This window comes from Equus przewalskii, chromosome 1, assembly GCF_037783145.1.
Source record: "Equus przewalskii isolate Varuska chromosome 1, EquPr2, whole genome shotgun sequence".
Lineage (NCBI taxonomy): Eukaryota > Metazoa > Chordata > Mammalia > Perissodactyla > Equidae > Equus > Equus przewalskii.
In genome coordinates this window covers 121,293,989-121,316,009 of record NC_091831.1, presented here as the reverse complement: position 1 = coordinate 121,316,009, position 22,021 = coordinate 121,293,989, and the positions used below count along the sequence as shown (strand labels likewise).

At 46.5% G+C, this 22,021-nt stretch overlaps 1 protein-coding gene across 17 annotated transcripts in view; it reads right to left on the bottom strand.

Moving 5' to 3' along the window:
• Window positions 1-21,220, bottom strand: part of CELF6 (CUGBP Elav-like family member 6) — a 29,288-nt gene extending 8,068 nt beyond the window's left edge. For 7 of the 17 annotated variants that reach the window (XM_070576025.1, XM_008527034.2, XM_008527032.2 and 4 more), the window contains exons 1-3: window positions 20,722-21,110; window positions 16,915-16,997; window positions 8,064-8,112 (exon numbers count right to left, since the gene is read on the bottom strand). In XM_070576025.1, coding sequence (XP_070432126.1) covers window positions 8,064-8,112; window positions 16,915-16,997; window positions 20,722-20,983 — 394 coding nt within the window. In that variant the 5' untranslated portion in view covers window positions 20,984-21,110. Of the gene's footprint in view, window positions 1-8,063; window positions 8,113-16,914; window positions 16,998-20,721 lie in introns of all 17 variants that reach the window. The other 10 variants (XM_070576102.1, XM_008527031.2, XM_070576031.1 and 7 more) reach the window with 7 other exon arrangements.
• Window positions 21,221-22,021: the final 801 nt, after the last annotated feature.

Below are 22,021 nucleotides of genomic sequence, written 5' to 3'. Positions count from 1 at the left end.
TCCTCTTTGCCTTATGGTGTTTGACAGGAGGATGGTCTGGGTTACAGTGACCATAAGCCTCAGGTGATCTCAAAATGGTGGGATAAGTTTCTTGAGAGACCTAGTCAAAGACAAGTACAGGCTAGACCCCTGAAAGTAGCCCCTAAATCCATGGCCCTGAAGATTCTGAGGGCTGATCAATGCCCCCAGAGAGAGATGATGATGGTAATTCGATTTCCTCTAGATCAAACTCTGCCATTTGGTAGAAAGAGGACTCTGTAAGAGGTAGCTCAGAAATACCTGAATAAAAGCATCCCATGGGTTGTGGTGGGTCCCTAGAAAGATGGAATATCAATTAGAGAGGCTTAACCTTCCCAAAGTGGAAGGAATTGGAAGGTAGTATCAGTGTGGAGTTGAGACGTAGTTGGAAAGATACACAGTTGAATGGTATAACTGCATTTTCCTGATGGCAACGAATGTGTACTCCTTGTTCTTCTACCAAATGCTTTTTGAACCCAAACCAAGTTGTTTGGGCCCAAGAGGCCCATGTCCATGAAGCTGCAGTGCACAGCTGCTCATATAGGTCAGAGATTCTTTTTTTGAAGAAGAAGAAGATTAGCCCTGAGCTAACTTCTGTGTTCAATCCTCCTCTTTTTGCTGAGGAAGACTGGCCCTGAGCTAACATCCGTGCCCATCTTCCTCTACTTTCTATGTGGGACGCCTGCCACAGCATGGCTTGCCAAGTGGTGGCATGTCCGCACCAGGGATCCGAACTGGCAAAACCCAGGCTGCTGAAGCAGAATGTGCACACTTAACCGCTGTGCCACCGGGCCAGGCCCTGGTCAGGGATTCTAATGCAGCAAATGATGGGGTTGAGAGACCAGAGCCAGAGTCAGTCCACTCCATCTTCTTCAGGAATGGCACCAAGAAGCTATTCAAGAAGGGAGGTTCTGCTACAAGTTGGCCCAAAGGAATTCCTGAGGTGTCCAAGTTTCTGGCGTCTAGGCCCCTCACACCTACTCACCTCCATTTTGGTGGGATGTCACGATTGTAGGGACAGTGTAGGTGCTTTGGGGTTTCAGGATTGGGGTGCCAACAACCAAACACATCTAAAAATGCCAATCCACCTTTCAGTCCAAATACCAAGGCAGAAGGTCCTGCTGGTGGCAGCATTTTGAGCAAAGCATCTCTCCCCTGATGTTCTTGGTGATGACTGCAGCATAAGGAGCCAAGGAAGATTAGGAACGAAAGTGAAGGAAATATCCTGGCAGAGTCTCCTGGCCAGATCTGATGAGCATCAAGAAGGGCTTTAATTCCACAAAAAACTGTTAGAACTAATAAACAAATTCAGCAAAGTTGCAGAATACAAAATCAATAACATAAAAAATCAGTTGTGTTTCTATCCACTAGCAATGAACAATCTGAAAAGGAAATTGAGAAAATAATTCCACTTATAATAGCATCAAAAAGAATAAAATACTTAGGAATAAACTTAACGAAGGAGGCAAAAGATTTGTACCCTGAAAACTGCAAAACATTGCTGAAATCAAAGAAATTAAATTGTGTCTACAAATAAGTGGAAGACATCTGTGTTCATGCATTGAAAGACTTAATATTGTTAGATGTCAATACTATTCAAAGTGACCTACAGATTTAATGCAAGTCCTATAAAGGTCCTAATGACATTTTTTCCAGAAAAAGAAAAGTCCATTCTAAAATGGAATCTCAAGAGACCCTGAATAGCCAAAACAATCTCGAAAAAGAAGAAAGTTGGGAGTCTCACACTTCCTGATTTCAAAACTTATTACAAAACTACAGTAATCAAACAGTGTGGTACTGGCATAAAGACAGACATACAGACCAGTAGAGTAGAATAGAGAGCCCAGAAATAAGTCCTCATATATATGGCCAAATGATTTTCAACAAGAGTACCAATCTTTTCAACAAATGGTGCTGAGAAAACTGGATATCTATATGCAAAAGGATGAAGTTGGACCCTTACCTTACACCATATAAAAAATTAACTGAAAATGGATCAAAGACCTAACCATAAGTGCTAAAACTATAAAAGTCTTAGAAGAAAACACAGGGAAACCTTCATGACTTTGCATTTGGCAATGATTTCTTGGCTATGACACCAAAAGTACAGGCAACAAAAGAAAAATAGATAAATTGGACTACATCAAAATTAAAAACTTCTGTGCATCAAAGGACACAATCAGAGTGAAAAGGGAATCTACAGAATGGGAGAAAATATTTGCAAATCCTATATCTGAAAAGGGATTAATATCCAGAATATATAAAGAGCTCCTACAACTCAACAACAACAAAACCCAAATAATCCAATTAAAAAATAAGCAAAGGATCTGAATAGACATTTCTCCAAAGAAAATATACAAATGGCCAATAAGCATATGAAAAGATGCTCAACAGCACTAATCATTAAGAAAGTGCAAATCAAAACAACAATGAGATATCACCTCACACTCATTAGGATGACTGCTATATATATTTTTAAAAAATAAAATAAAAAGTGTTGGCAAGGATGTGGAGATATTGGAACCCTTGTGCACTCTTGGTGGGAATGTAAAATGGTACAGCTACTATGGAAAAAAGTTTGGAGTTTCCTCAAAAAATTAAAAATAGAACTACCATATTACCCAGCAATACCAGTCTGGGTATATATCCAAAAGAATTGAAAGCAGAGTCTTGAAGAGATATTTGTACACTCATGTTCACAATAGCATTATCCACGATAGTCAAAAGGTGGAAGTCGATCAACCAATGAATGGGGAAACATACAATGGAATATTATTTAGCCTTTAAAAGGAAGGACATTTTGACACATGCTACAACATGGATGGACTTTGAGGACATTATGCTAAGTGAAATAAGCCAGTCACAAAAAGACAAATACTGTACGATTTTACTTATATGAGGTATCTAGAATAGTGAAACTCATAGAAACAGAAAGTAGAATGGTGGTTACCAGGGGCTAGAGGGGGAGGGAAATGAGAGTTGTTATTTACTGAGCACAGGGTTTGGGCTTTGTTAGATGAAAAAGTTCTGGAGGTTGGTTGCACAACAATTTGAATATACTTACTACTGAACTGTGCACTTAAAAATGGTAAAGATGGTAAAGTTTATATTATGTCTATTTTACCACAATTAAAAAAAGAAAGTAAAGAAGGGCTTTAAGGAGGGCTAAAAAGTAGGGATTTAGACCAAGGAAATAACAGAGACTCTACCGTCCTTTCATCCTGATCCAGGAGATCCAGGAGGCGAGTAAGAAAGGAAGGCCACGCCTGGGCTTCCAGGTCCCCTTGAGAAGAACTCAGCCTTCAGAGATGCATCTTCCTTCTGTGCAGTCTGTACACCTGTATCTGAAGGGCTTGTCAGAAGTTCAGCCATAGCCATGGCCTAAAAGTGTTACAACAATCAGATTTGGGTGATCCGTTCTGAGTCAAGCTGAAGGAAAGCCTCTCTCTTCACCTTCGGAGGTAGAATGCATTTAAGGAAGTAAAACATTAACTTGAGTAAAGTCTTAAGCAGTACTGTGAAACTTATCTAGTCAGGTCTTAGTTGGAAAAATACTTTTTAGAATTAAATAAGTATAAGGATCAAAGACAGACATGAGTGTCAATTGACTGGTAGAACAGTTGTTGCTAAAATCTATATCTGATTTAGGTCAGAGAATACATCTCAGTACTATCCAATTCTAAAAATTATAGCTCAAAATTTAGCTTTAAGTCAAAGATTAGTTGTTAAACACTGAATAAAATAGAATCAAATAAAAAAATTGGAGAAGATGGCTCACCTAGTTAGATAGTAATATCTGTTTATTACTCAAAATTCAGGCTGATGTTTAACCAAACCCTTGCAAATTCAGGTGGAAATCACTTAAATAATTATAAGATGGTGACAGAAGGGTTGGTGTGATAACAGATAATTGGCTTTTGAGTTAAACCAAATCTCAAGATTAAAAAAGAGATGCTTCACTCAGAGAATGTTTGAAATTTTAAAGTTAAAAAAAACTAAAGTGAAAAGAGTGTATGGATTGATAGTTAACCTATTTCTGTACCTTAGCCATCTTGGGTACATAAATATTTGCTAAGTAAAAAAATACAGCCAAGTTGGGGAATGGAACAAGCAGAGTAATCACCATTGTCATTTATGAATGTATTGATTTCATGTTATGAAATTTGAAAGAGAGGAAAGAATATACAGGAGTTCAACGATTTTGAAGATTTTGCCTTAGGAGTAAAAAACACTTTTCCTATAAAGTTGGTACTTACAGTTTAACTTATATTTAATGATTCCATAATAGAGACAATGTAAGTTAAGAAAAATCAACCACAGTCTCCATGCTGAGCAGCAAATAAAATAGACTGATTTAATTACCATTGTCTGAGGGATTTGGAGATCTCTAGCTCTGGCTTCATATAATTTGAAGTTAACATTTTGAAATACATGAACCTTAAATTTTTATCCAGGCAAAGATTTTAATGTTTACGTTCAAATAAATCCAAATGCTGAGGGAAAGGTTTTTGGCACTAGGTATGTTTAATGTAGAAATGGGTGCCGTTAGTATATTAGGAGATAATTTCATTTTGGAAAATTAGATTCATTTTCCTTTAAGAGTATACTGCTCAATGCCACAGGATATAAAATATAGGCATGGAGCATGGAGTATATGAATAGTGTGGAACTTAGCTGCAGAATTTATGGGAACTGGCTGGGATATATCAAAAGGCTGCTATAATATAGTCAATGAAGACCTGAAGACTTGCATGCCTGTCTGGCACTCTGTGAAAAGTGCCACCAAGGCTGCAGGGGATGGCTGTGGAAGAAGAGGAGCCCAGCAGCTTCTATCAGGCAGATCCTGTTGTGCTGCTACTATTATTGCATTGTAGGCATTAAATGTGCAAATGTTATCAGTAACTCCTAAAGGTAATACAACATATAGTATGTTTAACATATTGGTTATTCCAACCAAAAACCTCATGTCTGTTGATTAAAAATAAGAATACTACTACTCTGTTTCATTGGCATCAAAATTCAAAGGACAGAATGTAAAGTAACTGCTTTTGTCAAAAAGTTCCTGTGTGCACAACAGAATACTCCTTTATGGCAGATGGTCTTTGGGCAAAAGAAGCACACCTGATAGGTGTGGTTAGGCTCTCAGAGTGTTGGTCCACTTAAAAAAATGGAATTAGTTGCCAACATTTAATACAATTAAAATGTAAATGTTCCTTTAAATCATGACAGTCTCACCCATTTAGGGTTGCTGACCTGGCTCCTGTAGCATTGAAGTGGTGATCCCTGTTTTATGGGAATAAAAATCTAACAATTCCTTTTAGAAGAAAATGGCAGAATTTTGGACAGTTATATTTGCCTGGATACCCCTCAGATTATGTCTGATATGTATGATACCAGTACCCTTATCAGATGTAGAAATCATTATTAATCAATTGTAAACTAAGGGATTTAATTTCAAGAATAATAAAAAAAAATATGCAGGCTCATAGGCTTAAATATATCAGGACAGGTGTGACCATTAACTCTGAAAGTTCATAGAATGTTTGGGGTCACACAGATAAGACTTGAGTGGGATAAGCTATCCCACCTTGGTGTTAAATGCTACATTTCAAAAGCAAAATCCAATACCATTTTTAAAAGTTAAGTTTCTAGAGCATTAGCTTGTGTTAAAATTCAGGAGAGAGCTGAACTCACTTTAGAAGAGATATATGACAACATTGAAGGAAAGGGACACATTTTGATTAGTAACAACATTATCTAACAGAGATCAGTTGGTAGTAAAATACTTATAAATTGTAGACCCAACTGTTCTGCAGGATTCAGTACATAGGCCTCCGCTCTCCGGAATATGTGGCAGGGAACATTTGGTGACTCTGAGTGGGAGCAGGGAAGAATTGAGAGATCTGGTCAACCAAACCTGTGACAAGGATTATCCACGGATACATTTGGAGACTATGCTTACTAAGAGCCATCACTTATCAAGAAAATCTATGTAACACCTAACTACTAAAATTATGATTTCTACTGCCACGTAGACCTCTTTTCAGCTAGAATTGCTTTTCCTGCCCTCTTGAGCCTTCCCTGAATCTGAACAGGTGTAAAGGTGGGATGCCACATGTACAGAATTTGTCAATGACATGACACCTGAAAAACTTGTACAAAATGGGGAAGTGAAATGCAAAAACTCAGGCTGATGCTACTGCTTAGGGCCCAGAGAGGCAGGACACAGGGACCAGGCCAAGCAGAAGCATTATCGGCATGGAGGCCTCTTTTGCGCAGCTGCCCTCAGCCTGACAAGATGTGTTGGACTCCAAGCAGCAGAAGTAGTGCCCTCAGCAATGTGGACTTAGTCCCTGAACCAGACTCCAAGTTGCGTCATGTTCTTCTGAGCTCTGTACATGCTGTTCCCACTGCTTGAAACACTTGCTCCTTCACTCCTCCTTTATTTGACAACTGCTTGTTTATCCTTGAGATCTCAGCTTAAATATCACTACCTCTGGGAGCCCACCTTAATCTCTCTTAGGTGCCCCTTATTTTGTCCCCACACTCCCCCCCCCAGGACTTGGAAAGCACTGATTACACTGAATTATAACCTTGTTTACTTGTCTATATTCCCTCATGGCTCCAGAGCTGGATGAGGCCAGGTTCCAGGTCTGCCTTGCTCACATCTGTATTCCTAATGTGGAGTAATTTAATCAGAAGATGTTGGTTGGATGGTCGAATAAACTACAGCCCAACCTGTTTGCTTCTTAGCTCACTCAAGTATTCTCAGCTGGCCTCTCAGCTGTGGGACTATTTAGTGTTTGTGGGCAGGGCTTACAAGATGGCCAACAATGGCCTTGATGCCTAACAGAGTTTTCCAAGAAGCAGAAATTCTTGGGAGAAGTGAACCAGAGGTTTGGTATGCAGCCTGGAACTTCTCAAAAACCTGCCTGGAAAGAATGAGATGGGAAAGGAGGATGTGCGTGTGGAGGGGAGGGAGGAAGCTTAGAAATATCTCTTCAAGACAAAGTAGGGATGATCACATCTTGACCAGAAATCAAGAATTAGAGACCAGAGGTTGGAGAATTTGAAAGGATGAAGGAAGGATTTCTTGTAGGAAAGAACTCCACAGTGGATCATGAAGCTACCAGAGCCCCTTGTAGGTATGAACACTGAGTATAAAGTCTGAGAGGGTGTGCAGAATTAGTAGGAGTTAATAAATGTCTGTCAATTGGCTTCCATTCTCTCCTTGATCTTGGGCAGCCTCTTTTGCCTAACAAAGCCACGGCTGATCTTGGGTAAGGCAGGGAGAGAGTCTTATCCAAGGGAGAGAGTCAGCAGACACCAGGGAGGGCTATAGGCAGATATCCTGGAATTATATAAGAACCAAGGGTGAGAAAGACACCAAGAACTGACATCAAAAGCTAACATTGCTTTTCCAGCATGGAAGCTAGCCAGAATGCATATGGTTGTTAAAAAGCACAAGCTCTTTAGCCCTCCTGTTCTTAAGGAGCATTGATCTTTCTGCAATAGGAAACAGTGCAGCTAAAAACTTTGAAGATTTTCCATGGTCCTCAGCATAGAGTCAAATTCCTTAATATGGCCTACAAAGTCTGTCTTACCAGCCTCATCTTTTACCATGAGTAACCAGGCAATTGCAATGAAGGAATGAGTGGCCCCAATCCAGAGTGGACTGGGTTATCTGTAAGCAGAAGAATCTGGAAAAGGAGAATAAAACTCCAGCCTGGCTCTTCAAAGAAACCTGGAAGTTCCACCTGGAAAAACAAGAATGACCTCTCTCCAGGGACAAGGTGGCAAGAGCTCCCTTCCTCTATCTCCAGCATCTTCTTAGGCCCTGTCTGCCTCTTCTGAAACTAGGGAACCCAGGACCCCGTCCCTCCTCAGTCTGAGCTGGGAAGGCCCAGCGTTTCTGGTGCCAAGCACTTGTCCCCCTGACCCAGGGAGACTCTAGTAATAAACCACAGCTACGACTGACTCCAGGACTGAGTCCACCATGCCCTACGTGGATAGTACCCTGAGGTTTGTCAAAACAGGGAAGTTACCTCCTCGGCCCTCACTGGCAGCCGGCTTCACTTGGATCGGACGATTCATCTGAAAGACATTGGACCAACACACCTAGTCAGCATGTCTGCCTGGCCCTAGGGCCCTGGCTTCTCCACCTCTGGACTTCTCAGGATCTAAGCCCTGGCCCCTTTGAACTCTGTACTCCATCACTCTCACACTGGGACTATAGATTTTCTGCAAGCTTCTTTCCTTAAACCCAGGTATTTAGAGGGTGCTGAAACCTGAAGGGTTGGGTGATAGGAAGCTCAGTGGCAAGCAGAGAATGAAGTATGGTGGCTAAAGAGATTCTCCTGCTTTGGGCTCTGGGCAGGGACCATGTGAGGTCTGTCCCTCTGGCTCCTGGACTTCCTTAAAGGCTTTGGGTGAGAGGAATTGGGTGGTAGGGTGGAATTGATACTGAAGATTTGTGTTTTGTCTCTAAAACTGAGAATATGATTCTATGTGTCATTTAGATTAAACAATCTGGGAATCAGATTTAGTGCTGTCTGCCTCCAACTCTGCCATTTAATGGTTGTATGACTTCAAGTAAGCCACCCTCTCTCAGATTCAACTCATCAAATGGAGAAAACCTTCCCCAAGCTTCCATGATATCATAGTTTCTACACTCACCCCCTCAGTCCTCTCCCTGGGTCCCCCTTCTCCTGAGGATGCTGGAGTTCTCCAGGGCACCATCCTCGGCTCTGTTCATCTCACTCTTCCCATCCTTCCTGGATAGTCTTATCCACACCCACAGCCTCAGCTTCTGTCCCCACAGCGATGACTCAGAACTCTGTGTCACCAGCTGACACCTCCCTCCTGAGCTGCAGACCCATGTGCCCAGCTGCTTGCTGGACATCTCAACTAGAAAGTCCCACTGGCACCTTCCACTCGATACACCCCAACCAGAGCTCATCTTTTTGCTCAAACTTTATCCTTCCAGTCATCCAAGCTATAAACCTGGAAAGTAGCTTGACTTCCCCCTTAATCCCCCCCACCACCACCAACAAATTTCACCTTCTAATTCAGGGGTTCCCTGATCAGACATAGATAAGAATCACCCGGGAACCATATCAGACTCTCAAGTTGGGGGATTGTATAATTTGTAAAAGCTCCTAGGTGATTTTGATATACACCCCACACATCCCCATCCCCCACCAACCTGAGAGGATTCATGATTGAATCCCCATCTCACCTTCCTCTCATGGGTGTTGTGGGGATCACATGAGATAATGGGGATGCAAAAGGTCTTTGTAAACTGCCAAAAGCTGGGTGCGTAGGATGTGAGGAATTATTGTTGGGGGGCAGACAGCTGAGCGCCGGGAGGAAAGAACAGCAGCCTTCCTCTTCGTGGAGGAAGGGGTACTGATGCTCATCTGGCCTGAGAAGGTGATGATCTGACCCCCTCCCCTCAGGAAATACACTGCTTCTGCACCAATCAGGGGCCACTCCATCCCCTACCAATATGCTCGTTGCCGAGACAACAGGCAGCTTCCTGTTACCATAGCCACAAGTGCTACCCGGTAACCATGGTAACGCCCTGGCAGTCACAGTTGAGCAATTTCCTTTGGATCAAATTTGGGGGTGGGGGAGTGGAGAAGGTTTATTTAAAATAAAAAAAAAAAGGAAAGGAAAACAGGCCAAGCCTGAACCAGCGCAATCCCCCTCCCGCCCAGGACTCAGATTCTTCTATGCTCTGACACACCCACTCGCTGGTGGTGGAGCACCTGCAGTGTACCAGGCTGTGGGTGGGGGCCAAGACACCAACAGGACTCAGGCTGCACTCTAGAGGGGATGACAGATCAATCCAAGCAGATTAGGGCAAGCTGGACAGGTCTGGACTGGCCTGGACCAGGGACCATGAGGCAGGACCCATCCCTGGGCATGGCCACCTGTGATTGTGGAGGAGAGACCAAGAGATAGAGCCATGGAGAGCAGAGACACAGGGAGAGATGAAGAAACACAGGAAGACAGAAATGATGAGAGAGAGTAAGAGAGAGACCTAGAAAGGAGCAAGGAAAGAGAAATATTGGTGGAGATGGGAAGGAAACGAGGGGATATGGGATTAGGAAGGGGATTCAAGAAAGGTAGGGAGGAGTGTGGCAGGGAAGAAGGAGAGAGGGGTAGAAGTCTGGGGTGGGGGGCAGTGAGGGTGAGCAAGACCATCATTATTTTATTAGTTTTTAAATAGATCCTCAGAATTTTTCTCTGGAGCCTAGACTCACGAGCACATGTGACAGCAGTGGTTTCCATGGCAGCTGCCTCCCTGGCTGGGTTCCTGGGGAGATAGAGCTCATCAGTGCTCTGAGGGATGCCCCTTTGCCCCCTCCCACACACTCTTCGATGGACAGTGGGCATTAGGTGGTAGGTATACATCCCGCATGGACCAGGCAGAGTCTAGGTCTCGGAAGCTAGGCTCCTAGGCTTTCTACCACTTGGGCATGTTGCTAGCATTTCATGAACTCTGTGAAGACCCTGGGCTGGGCCCTTCAGGGGGGACAGCGATGACCCTGGGGACCCTGTCCTCAAAGGCTCACAGAGGGAAGATAATGCCACCATTTCCTGAGAGCCCACTATTCACCAGGCCCTTCCTGGGGCACTTTACATACATTGTCTCTAAATTCCTTCCAACATCTCTGCAAGGTAATTGTCCCCATAGTATGGATGAGAAAGCTGAGGCTGAAGGAAGTAAACCACTTGTCCAAGATCACATGGTGAGTAAGTGATTGAGCTGGAATATGCCCCCAGGTCTGTCTGAAGCTGAAGTCCATGATTTGTGCATTGTGCTGCTCAACTCTGTTCTTAAGACATGAACACAAATAATGAGGCACAGAGGGACCAGGGACTTAGGAGAAATGCAAGGTGAAATGCTTGGAGAGAGGCTGACTCAGGAAAAGTTTCATGGAGGAGGCAGAGTTTGACCTGGGCCTTGTGGAACTAGGGTCATCGGGCCACGTGGAGATCATGGGAGAGGTAGGGCTGGAGGCTGAATACTCCAAATGACTGGGGTATGGAGAGGGAGCTGCAAGTCTGAAGGAGCAAGGATTCTTCCACTGGACACCTGGAACAGAGGTAGCCAGCGCAGAGCAAATTGCTTCTGAGTCAGAGAGTCATGGATTTAAATTCTGGTTCCAGCAATGGCAACTTCTCTAAGATCGCTGAGCCTCAGTATCCACATTAGCAAAAGGGTGAATCATGATCCTAACTTGCAGAGTTGTAGTGAAAATGACAAAGGCTAGATCTTAGAAGGTGTACCAGATGTAATAATTTTTTTAATGGAAGGAAGTGAAACTGAAAGATGGGCAGGGACCAGATCAAGGCAGATTGTGAAAACCACGACAAAGAATTTTGACTTTGTTGTATTTCCAGGGCAACAAGGATCCAGGGAAGGATATTAATTAGGGGAATAATCCAGTCCTTTTTGTCTTATGAAGGATCCCATGAGCTGTCACCACGCAGAGAAACGACTGGAAAGGGAAAGATTAGAGGCAGGAAGATCAGTGATACAGGTAAGGGGTGAGGTGGACCTGGACCAGGGCAGAAGGAAATGGACAGATTCAAGAGATGTTTAAGAAGAATTTACTAGACTAAAATTCTGTTGGATGTGGGGTCTGAGGGAGAGGAGGGAATGCAGGCTGACTCTCAGGGTTACGGCTTAGAGGTTGGGGAAGTTGGCAGTTTGGGAGTTTGGAGGTGCAGGGAAGTCCCAGGGGGAGGAGCCCAAGAGGATGAAGACAGAATTGGGGAGAATAGTGCTTCTCACGGCTCTTGGCCTTCAGTCCCTACTGGGAAGCGGTTAGGGAGGACATCCAGGATTTAGGCATGCTCTGTGTGGCTGGAGGAAAAAGAGAGCTGCCCACAAGAACTGCCTGGGCAACACTCCCCTGCCTTGTTTCTGCCACAGCCAGGGGAGGGACGTGGGAGTGGGGTGAGCTAACTATAGTTCCCCTTTGAGGAAAATAAGGCATCACCTCCTTGCCAAGAACTTGTCATGGGACTTCAGGTGAGCTCTTGCCCTTGGCTGAGCACCTATTCCCTTGAGATTTTCCCTGGTGTAGTCAAGGCCCATGTCTGCTTCAGGGCCCAGCCCTTGAGGGAAAATCAAGGGAGAGAGTGTCAGAAAGAGGTGAGAATGACATACTCCAGGCAACGGAGTGGGGAAGGTTGGAGGCAGCACAGACACACATGAGGCCCTGGTCCTTCTGCCCCCATGAGCAGAAGTGAAGGCAAGACCATAACCCTTCTCCCTCCTTGACTTGCCTAAAATTCCTGCCTTGGGCTCAGCATTATGCTCTTCAGACTCTTCTGTCCTGATTCCAATTAGTTCCTTCACTCAGCACTCATGCCCTCAGCCCCTTGCCCCGACCATGGGAAGAGTGTTTATCAGAACCTCCCCCAGAAAAGGACCACTGCTGGGTCTAAGAGAGGTGTCATGGACGAAAGCAAGGGTGGATCAGAGAAAAAGCAAACTTCACCATTTTCAGCACTTTGTTCTACCTTACCCTCCTCCTCTAATTCAATCCACTACCAAATCCCATTGATTCTAGAATGTGTATGGATATCCTAAATAGCTCTCAAGCCCATCCTCTCCTCCCCATCCCTGCCCTATCCCAGCTTCAAGGCAGCAGCATCATCACCTGTGCTCAAGCAACAGTGTCCTAAATAGTCATCTGCCCTCAATGTTACTTCCTCTCCAACCCAACCTTCACACTGTTGCCAGAGCGATCTTTTAAAACCAGCCCCTCACTCTTTCCTGCTGAAAAGCTACCCACAGCTGTCCATTGCAAGCCTCCCAATAAAGCCCAAGATCAGCCAAAACTTGTAAGTCCTGTCTACCCTGCTGCCCACAGGCATAATACTCTCCATTCACGTGGAAACTTAGCTGTTTTTGCTGGACACTTTCCCTGCCATTTCTCACACTGTCCCCACAATTCCAGAAGTGGCTTTTGTCTTCTAGATTTCTAGACCCTCAAACATGGTGAAATATGATCATGATTCAGCTCAGATAGCATCTCCTCTGCAAAGCATCTCCTCCCTCCTCACTTGTGATGCCTCTTTTCCATGCCCAGAGGTCAACCCCATGAGATGCAAGGAGTTTTTTTCTGGGCTGGAAGCTCCTTGAGGGCAAAGGCTCCAACTCCTTCACTGGGCAGCTGCTAGCACATATAGTGCCTTCATGTGAGTTACAAAAACACACTCCTCCAACCTTGCAGATGAATTAGGGAAAAAATGTGTCCCTTCCCTGGGCTGACACAGCTCTGTGATAATGTTCACAGCTTGGTCAATCAAGCATGGCTGGATTTTAGCCCACATATGCCCCCCTTTTTTCTTTTGGTGATGAAGATTGGCCCTGAGCTAACATCTGTTGCTAATATTCCTCTTTTTGCTTGAGGAAGATTGTCACTGAGCTAACATCTGTGCCAATATTCCTCTATTTTGTATGTGGGACGCTGCCACAGCATGGTTTGATGAGCAGTGTGTAGGTCAGCACCCAGGATCCAAACCTGTGAATCCCGGGCCGCCAAAGCAGAGCGTGCCAGACTCAGCCACTACACCACCAGCTGCCCTCCCCAACATTTTCCCTTTTTACTCAAGCTGTTTTGTGCAGGGCACAAGCTGCAAAAGCAAATGTACTCAATTATGTCTGTCTCCTTCACAGTGTTTGAAAGAATGGATTCCCAAGGGAAAGGGGGTCATGAGAAGGAAGGGAGAGAGACAAGTAGGAGGGCACCTTCTGAATCCCAGAAGGTGGGGCTGAGGTTGAACCTCACCTTCTTCAGGTGGATTTTGGAATCTAAAGTGAGGCTGAAATAAGTAGCTCCAGCTTCATAGGGAAGAAGCTACAGATGAGATGGACCACTGAGGTTTTAAGGAAGTCCTGAGAAGGGAGCCAAGCTTTGCTAGGTGTCAGAAATTAGCAGGAGGCAGGTGGAGGGGACCTAAGAGGGAGTCCAGTCCAGCAGATATCATGAAATTTCCCCTTTGGATCCAGGCTTTCTCTTTGAGGTTGACCCAACCTTTCCTGGTCCCACAGTGACAGTTCTGAGTGTTTCCAATAGGAGCCCAGATTGAAGTCTTGTCCCTGCTTGTCTGGCAGATTGCAGCTGTGCCCAGGACCCAGTGCCCACAGAGAGCTGGGCATCCTCCTCCCTCCATGCTGGTGGGCGTAAGGCCAGCTGACTAAACCTGCTGCTGGCCGTGGCAGGCTCAGAGGAAAGACTGATGGCACGGACATTGCTGGGGATGGCCAACAGAGCCATCGATTTTCGTTTAGGAGAATAATTAAATATTAATTTTCACTTTGTTAATCTGGGGAGGGTGATAGAGCCAATCCTGGCAGTACCAGAGGAAGCCAGGCCACGTTGGAAGCCTGCAGATGAAAGAGTTGGAGGCAGCAGATGTACCCAGTCACCATCCCCTCCAGAACCTTACATCTCTGTCTGCCACCACTTTGGCTCAGGTAACAGTGCAGTGGGTAAGTGAATGAGTTCTGGAGCCAGACTACTTAGGCTCAAAACCCAGATCTTTCCTTTAGCAGCTACATGAACTTGGGCAAGTCACTTCTTTTCTATGACTCAGTTTCCTCATCTGTAAAATGGGAATGCCAATAACAACACCTTCTCCATAGGGGATTAAATGACTTCGAACATGTAAAGTGCTAGGAACACTGTCTGGGATCAACAAATGTTTGTTATTATTATTTTTCTTTTTTCCCCCAGAAATTATCCCAGTATTCTAGGGCTTCACAGCTCTTATCTTATGTGCCCTCAGCCTCATAGAGTCCCCCATGTCCCCGTTATCTTGTGGAGCCCTGTGGCTGGTTGAGGAAGGATTTTGTTCTCCCAAAGTTCATCCTAATTTTTTCAGTGCCTTGCATTTGCTTTTAGGATAAAGTCCAAAGCCCCCAGCCTGGAATCCAAAGTTTCCTCTTCAACCACTGTCCTCTGTGGATCTTCTTTCCAGCCTGCCCATGCCCACATGGGCCTTCCGCCACACTCCCATCCCCATTTCACACCCATCCTGTTCCTTCTGTCTCTGAACCTTTACCATGCTGTTTCCCACATGGAATGTTACAGTTAATCTCATTGATTCTCAATTCTAGCAGCAGAAGTCATTTACTCCCATAGTTGGATGAATAATGACTTCTACTCCTCCTCCTACTAATGCTGCTGTTACTATTACTACTACTACTACTACCACCAGCTAACTCACCAGCTAAGTATTGAGTGCTTACTCTCTGCCAAGAACTGTGCTCAGCACTTTACACGACTTAGTTCATTTAATTATTACAACAACCCTGTGAGTTCCATTTTACAAATGAGGAGGTTTAGGCTTAGAGAGGTAAAGATTTGCCCAAGGTCACAGAGTGAGTGAGTAGTAGGGTCTAGATCCAAACCCAGGTCTGTCTGACTCCACAGCTTGCATACAGAAGGTTGGTAAGGGTGATAAGCTGGTGTTACTTGACACTGAGTCTTCAAGAGTAAGGCTTGAGTTGCTTCAATTACTGGGATTGGTTCTAGGATCTGACACCCCATTGCTGTACAGCTCCAATTCAGAGAAATGATTCCTTTATACTGATCTGAAATTAGTGTGTCTGTTCTTTATACCCACTGCTCCTGACTCTGCCCTCTGGGGCCGTCCATAAAAAACCAAATCCCTCTTCAGACTCTGAAGGTAGTTACCTCCCTCCCACCCCCCGCCAACAGTAATATTTATTGCGATCTTACTCCGTGCCAAGCACTTGCTAAGCCTCAGTTTATCCTCACAATAGTCCAGTGAGCTAAGTGTTAGTATAACCCACTCCTAATAGATGAGGAAATTGAAACTCAAGGGTCTAAGAAATGTATCTGGAGACACAGAACTTCTAAATGGCAGAGCTGGGACTCAAATCCAGTCTATGAGACTTGAAAACTAGTATTCTTAGTTATTATATTATGATGCCTCTCTATTAAAGCCCCCACCAAACCCTATCTTCTCAAGCTAAATATCTTCCAATTTCTTCAAACTGTCATCCCATGATATATTTTATGTCCCCATCCCATCTCGGTCTCTTTCTGGTAGGCTAATGACCCTCTTAAATCTGAAACCTAGAACTGGATATAATCCCAGGTTTGGCCTGCGCAGGCATTTGAATAGTGCTCTTGTTCTGGACACATCTCTCCTCCGACAAGAGAAAATGAGGCTTTATAGTATGACTTGCTCTTGGTGAACCCATGCTAGTTCCTAACAATCACTACTTTCCTCCTGCCATATAATCAGTAAATCCCACTTTGCCTTTTGTCCAGTGAGTTGCCATTAGCCAAGGCCATATCAGGTGTTATTGATACACAATGGCCTAGCTGCTCATAGAATCAGGTCTCTCTTAACTTCAGCTAAGTATTTGGGGTATGGAAGGAAGGCAATCTTGGTGAGCCAAGGTCCCCCCAAAAACCATTACAGGAAGAGGACCAGAGGGAAGTGCCATCAAGGACCCTAGGGCTGGTGAAAATGGGATACCAGCCCAGCAGAGCCTCTACACCATGTATCTACATACATGCTCACACCAGTGACAAACACCTGAAGCCATGATTTTAGCTGAGGTGGACAAATCCCAGCATAGCCCACAACACTGATACGTGTCCTAAAAGATAGGGTGGAACACTTGGCCCCAAGGGTCTTGACTCCATTTTTTTGAACCAGAAGACTATTCAAAGAACCTGTAACAGTTCAGGGAATAGGTAAGCCCACTCCTAGAAAGATGACTCTGCTTCTAGTTTCTGGTCCCAACCCAGCCCCTACATGCTGCTTTGGCATGCACATAGGGCATGTCCCCAGCCTGAGGTGCTTCCCACCCCCCAGCCCTGTTGGACTTACCCCTGGCAGGGTCTTCTGCTCGTGCAGTGCACTCTGAGCCTTGAGAGCAGAGTCCCGGGCGCAGTAGGTGAGGAAGGCACAGCCTGGGGAGGAAGAGGCTGGCTCAGGGGGTTTCCTGAAACCCCCAAATACTTTTTCTTGGGAGACCCCATTAAGTTGACAAACTCAAGGCCACTCTCCTTTAAACAAGGACACTGCTTCTGAGATGCCTTCTCTGCCTCCCACCTTCTCTGAAGAGAGGGGTTTCATATGCCTGTTTCCCAGGCTCTGGCTCCCTCTCATTTGCTCCTGGCCTCTTGCCTAGGGAACATGTGTACTCATACCCAGTCACATGCTCATACAATCCCGCAGATCCCTGCCCCACTCCAGCCATAAGTCCTGTTGGGGTTAAACCTCCCTAAGCGGCTTTGCCTTCGGCTTTAACCTCCCTTCATTTTTGGATGCATACTCACTGTCTCTCAGAATCAGCCTAAATTCCTTCTCAACTCAGTTTCAGATGGGAGGAGGCAGAAAATGAGGAAGAGGGATGGGAGCCAAGCCCAGGACCCCACAACTCCTTCCTAACACCTCCTTCCTCCAAATTTGAAGCTGAGGAATGGACTAATCTGAGGCTTGGAAGGTGGGACTGGTTTATGGGCTTCCTGTAAGTGGGAGTTTCCAGGGACCGCCAATCCTATCCAAGGAGCTTGATCTGTCAGCTCTCCCAGGGCTTCAAGATAGGGCCTTTTAAAGGGTTATTGTGCTCCAAATCTGACTTCTCTAAAAGAGCAAGTAGATACAGGGCCAAGAAGGAGTCTGGGTTGAGCCAAAGGGTCAGTCCTATCCCTCTTTGTTTAGCCTCAGAACCTGTAGCCTGCTAGGAAGCACTGGGGCAGGGATCTCTTCCTTTCCAACAGTCATTGAGCAATAACTCATTCAGAAAATATTTATTGAATACTTACTTATCATTGTGAGCATGGGGACAAAGTGGCAAGGAGACAGACACATCCCTGCCCTCATGGGGATTATGTAAAAGATTATGAGAGGCACAGAATTGAGTCCCAAGAGTTGAGGAATGTCTCAAAGAAGTCCTCAATAACAAATCGGGGTTAATCAGGTGACAAGAAGGGCGGTTATTATTTCAGGCAGAGGGAATAGCACATATGAAGACCGAGTCAAGAATTTGGCATGTTGGGGAAATGATTGGAAAGCTAGTATGGTTGGAGATTGGTGAATTGGCACAGAGTGGCCAGTGAGATGTGCAGGGATCAGGTCATCTATAACCTTGTATGCCTCAGTCTGGATTTTGAACTTTTTCCTAAGAGCAGTGGAGAGCCTCTAAAGGGTTCTAAGCATGGTTGTGACATAAGATCTGTGTTTTCAAAAAGAGCCTTCTGAGTGTAGGAAGGAGAAAGACCAAAAGACGAGAAAGTGGATGTGGGAAGTTATTAGGAGCTTGGTGCAGTTTTCCACTTAGACCTCAGCAGACTAGAAAGGCAAATGGGAAGATTTTCTCTCATATCTCCTATGTGGCTGCCCTGTTAAAGTGGGTGGATATCTGTCACTCATTGAGTTAAAGAGAACTTAGAGAACTCCTGGGACAAACTCTTTTCATACCAATAGGGAAACTGAAGCCCAGAGAGTGTGTCAGTGGCAGGATAGGGTTTTGAATCTCCTAACTCCTAAGTTGAGCTTGTTTTCAAAGTACTGTGGCTGCCTCCCTTGGTACCCAGCCATCAAAAGGAAAATGAATCAGTCTGGCTTTTGGACATCACTGTTGCTGGGGAGAAGGTGGGGAAGATGTTGACTTGGAGACCCTCCCCAATCATCTTGCAAGGCAACCCTGCCTTAGAGAGTTGTGGGTTGTTTTGGGGATAAATCACCAAACACCTGATTCCACTTACATCTCTGCTTTATCTTCTGCCACCAAGCCTTATCATCTGATGTCAGAACTGGGCAGGGCTGGGGACTTGTCTGAAAGGCTCAAGGGCGCCATTGCTGCCTAAAGGAGCCCTATGTGGACTTCCTGGGCTAGGGGGTGGAAGAATGGAGGGTGGAAGGCAGAGAAGCATGGCTTGAGAGAAAGATGAATGAAAAAACAGAAATAATTGGAGCTAAATGGAGGGAGAGAAAGAAAGGATGAGAGAACATTTCAGAGCTTCTGATAGTGTTCAAGTGGGAAGAGTGAGAATTAAAGGAGTCTATACACTTCCCTTATTGTACGGATGTCCCAGAAAGATTAGCTTGTGCATACATACTGAAATAAATGTCTAGAAAATAGGAGAATAAGTTGATATGGGGTGGATGAACAGCTGGGCAGCTGGACTGCATTAGAAAGAATCTGAACGGTATAGTCTTGTCCCTTCGTGCCCCCTTTAAAATAACCCCACCCCAAAGGGTGGAAAATTCAATGCTAACTAGCTGGTCCTGGACCTTCTATGCGTATTCTCCTGAAGTCCCTATATTAGTGTACCTGGGAACACTCCAAGGCCTCTCACTTTAAAAGAAGTGGCAGCCTGATTCTAGCTCTTAGCCCTTGGGAAAGTACCGTTAGCTGTTACTCAGGGCCCACCACTTCTCTCCTAGAAAGATCATGGAGGATAGTTGGTGGGCTCCCCCTACCCCAAATCCTGAGACTGCAGCATGGTGAAGCTGGGGAGAGATAAAAGTGTTTGTCCTCAACTCATTTCCTTTCCATACCCATGTGTGACATGTGACTCTGGCTCTCTCACTCCAGCCCAGCCTGGACAGACTTTTCTGCATGTAAACAAGCCTCCTCCCTCTCTCTACAGGAAGAAAGGGGTGTGGCTGGACAGGACTGTGGTGCCTCTATCTCTGTAGCAAGGACAGAGAGAAGACCCCTTTCTGCCTCTTCAACCTGACCCACCCTGAGGCTCTGGTCCCAGGACCAGCCTGTGAGGGAGGGAAAGCAGGAGGAGATAAAGAGGATTGGGGAGAGGCAAAGATGAGGCACAGGAGTGGGAAGATTAGAGAATGAAAGTGTGAGTCCAGCTGAAAGGAAACCTGAGATGATGGGCACAAGGTGGTAGGAGTTCCCAGCTGAGGTCAGGGTTCTGGACTCAAATCAGAAGATGCAGAGTGTTGGGATTCTGGGGGCTGGGGGGGGGGGGGCGGTAGGAGAGACTGGGGTTACTGTTAAACATGACAGTGGAATTTGGAGCTGAGAGCTTCCTGGGAGGGGAACTGGATTTTGTGAGTCAGCCAGGCCTAGGTTCTGAAGAAGGGCAGAGTTTGGGTTTGTGGGGTTTTAGGTTGGCAGTGTAAGAGTCAAAAGAAGGCCCTGGGGGTTGGCTGGGCTTGGAGGCCAGAAGAGGGGTGCAAGACAAAGATATGTGTGTGAGTGGTTAGGCCTGAGTAGGGTGGCATCAGATGTGGGGATTTGGAAATGACTGGCTCCAGGGTTTGGGAGATTGAGGGTATTAGAGATCTAGATGGTGGATAAGTTTCCAAAAATTCCAGGATTTGGGATGTCTGATGGGAGGGATGGAGGGTCCAACTGAAAGGTGGGGACTGTTGAGATGTGAAAGGTGAAGGGTAGGGAGTTGGAGGTTGGAGTGGAGAACACATTAGGGGACCAGAGTGATGATCAGAGGAAGATGTCAGACAGAAAATTCTGGGTTGAGGGCTCTGCGATCTGGGGAGGAGTCTGGGCTGAAGTGGGGTTGGTATTAGACTGGTGTTAGACTAGCTCTAGGTAGGGCTAAGGTTGGGGCTGCGGTTGAGGCTAGGATTTGGGCCGGGTCGCCCTCTAATCGGATTGGGGCTAGGCTGGGCTGGGCTGGGCTGGGCTGGGCTGACCCCGCGCACCTTTGTGGAGGCCGGTGAGCCGGTCCTTCAGCACCGTCAGCTCGTAGATGCGGCCGAACTCCTCGAACAGCGGCTTGAGGTCCTGCTCGTCCAAGCCCCGCGGGATCTGCCCCACGAAGAGCTTGATGGCGTCGTGGTCCTTCATGGGCACGGCAGGACCTGGGTTTAGCCCGCTCATGCCGACGCCGCTGTCCGCGGTGCTGAAACCCAGGCGCGGGCCGGGGCCGGCGGGCGGCGCAGACCCTCCGGGCGCCGCGGCCATACCCCCGCCCGGTCCGCCCTCCCGCCGGTCCCACCGGTCCCGCCTGTCCCACCGTCCCCTCCCTGGACCGGTGGCGAGGGCCAGGGGGGAGGGGGCGGGGCCCAGGCGGCGAGGGCGGGGGGGCTGCTCAGGGGGCGGGGTCCGGGTGGAGGGGCGTAGAGGGGGTGGGGCGGGCGGGAAAGGGGCGGGGCCGGGGGCGGGGCAGGCCCGGGCCGAGGCGGCGGGACGCTGGGGTCTAGCTTGAGGTGCCCGCGCGGCGCTCTCTGGGCTCCCGCCCGAGCTCTCCCGGAGCCGAGCCCCGAGCCCCAACCCCCGTGCTTGATGACGTCAGGGAGCTGGCCGCCGAGTCTACGCAAACGATTTGCATAATAAGGAAGCAGCGACCAATCAGAGCTGGAGTTGACCGGGTTCGGCCGGGGGCGGGAGGGGCTGCTGGGCTCACGCGCTCCTGCTCGCCATGGCAACCGGACCCTCGGTTGCCCTGTGTGTCGAGTGTGTGCGGGCGTGGTCGTGGATCGCGCGTGTGCGCCTTGGACCGCGTGAGTGGAAGTAGCTTCGTCATGAGTGGTGATGTCTGCGGGAGTCGGAGCTATCCCCCTCCTCACACACAGGCACACAGAGGCGCACACCTCCAATCACTGGAGCGTTTCCTGCGGGGGCGGATGGGGATTCCTCTTCTCCATTCCCATTACCAAAGCCAGTTCCTCTGAGCCGATCCCACCCCGCCCCATCATCAGGCGTCTCTCTCTTCGGTGGCTTCAACCACTTCCTTACCCACTAGCCTCAAACATGTTCGTCTCCCCTGCATCCCCCCCCCCAAATAAAAACATTTTAAATAAATAAAACAAAACAAAAACTCCAAAACACTCCTTGAACACAGATTCCTCCTCAGGAGAGTGAGGGAATTTATATTAGCCATATTTGTTCAGGTGCCTGGTTCATCCCAATTCCATGAGCTTAGGAGTGTTATCCTCCTTTTCTGGAAAAGGAAGCTGAGGGTCTGAGGGTCAAGGAGGTTAGGAGCAGGCCCGCCCCTAT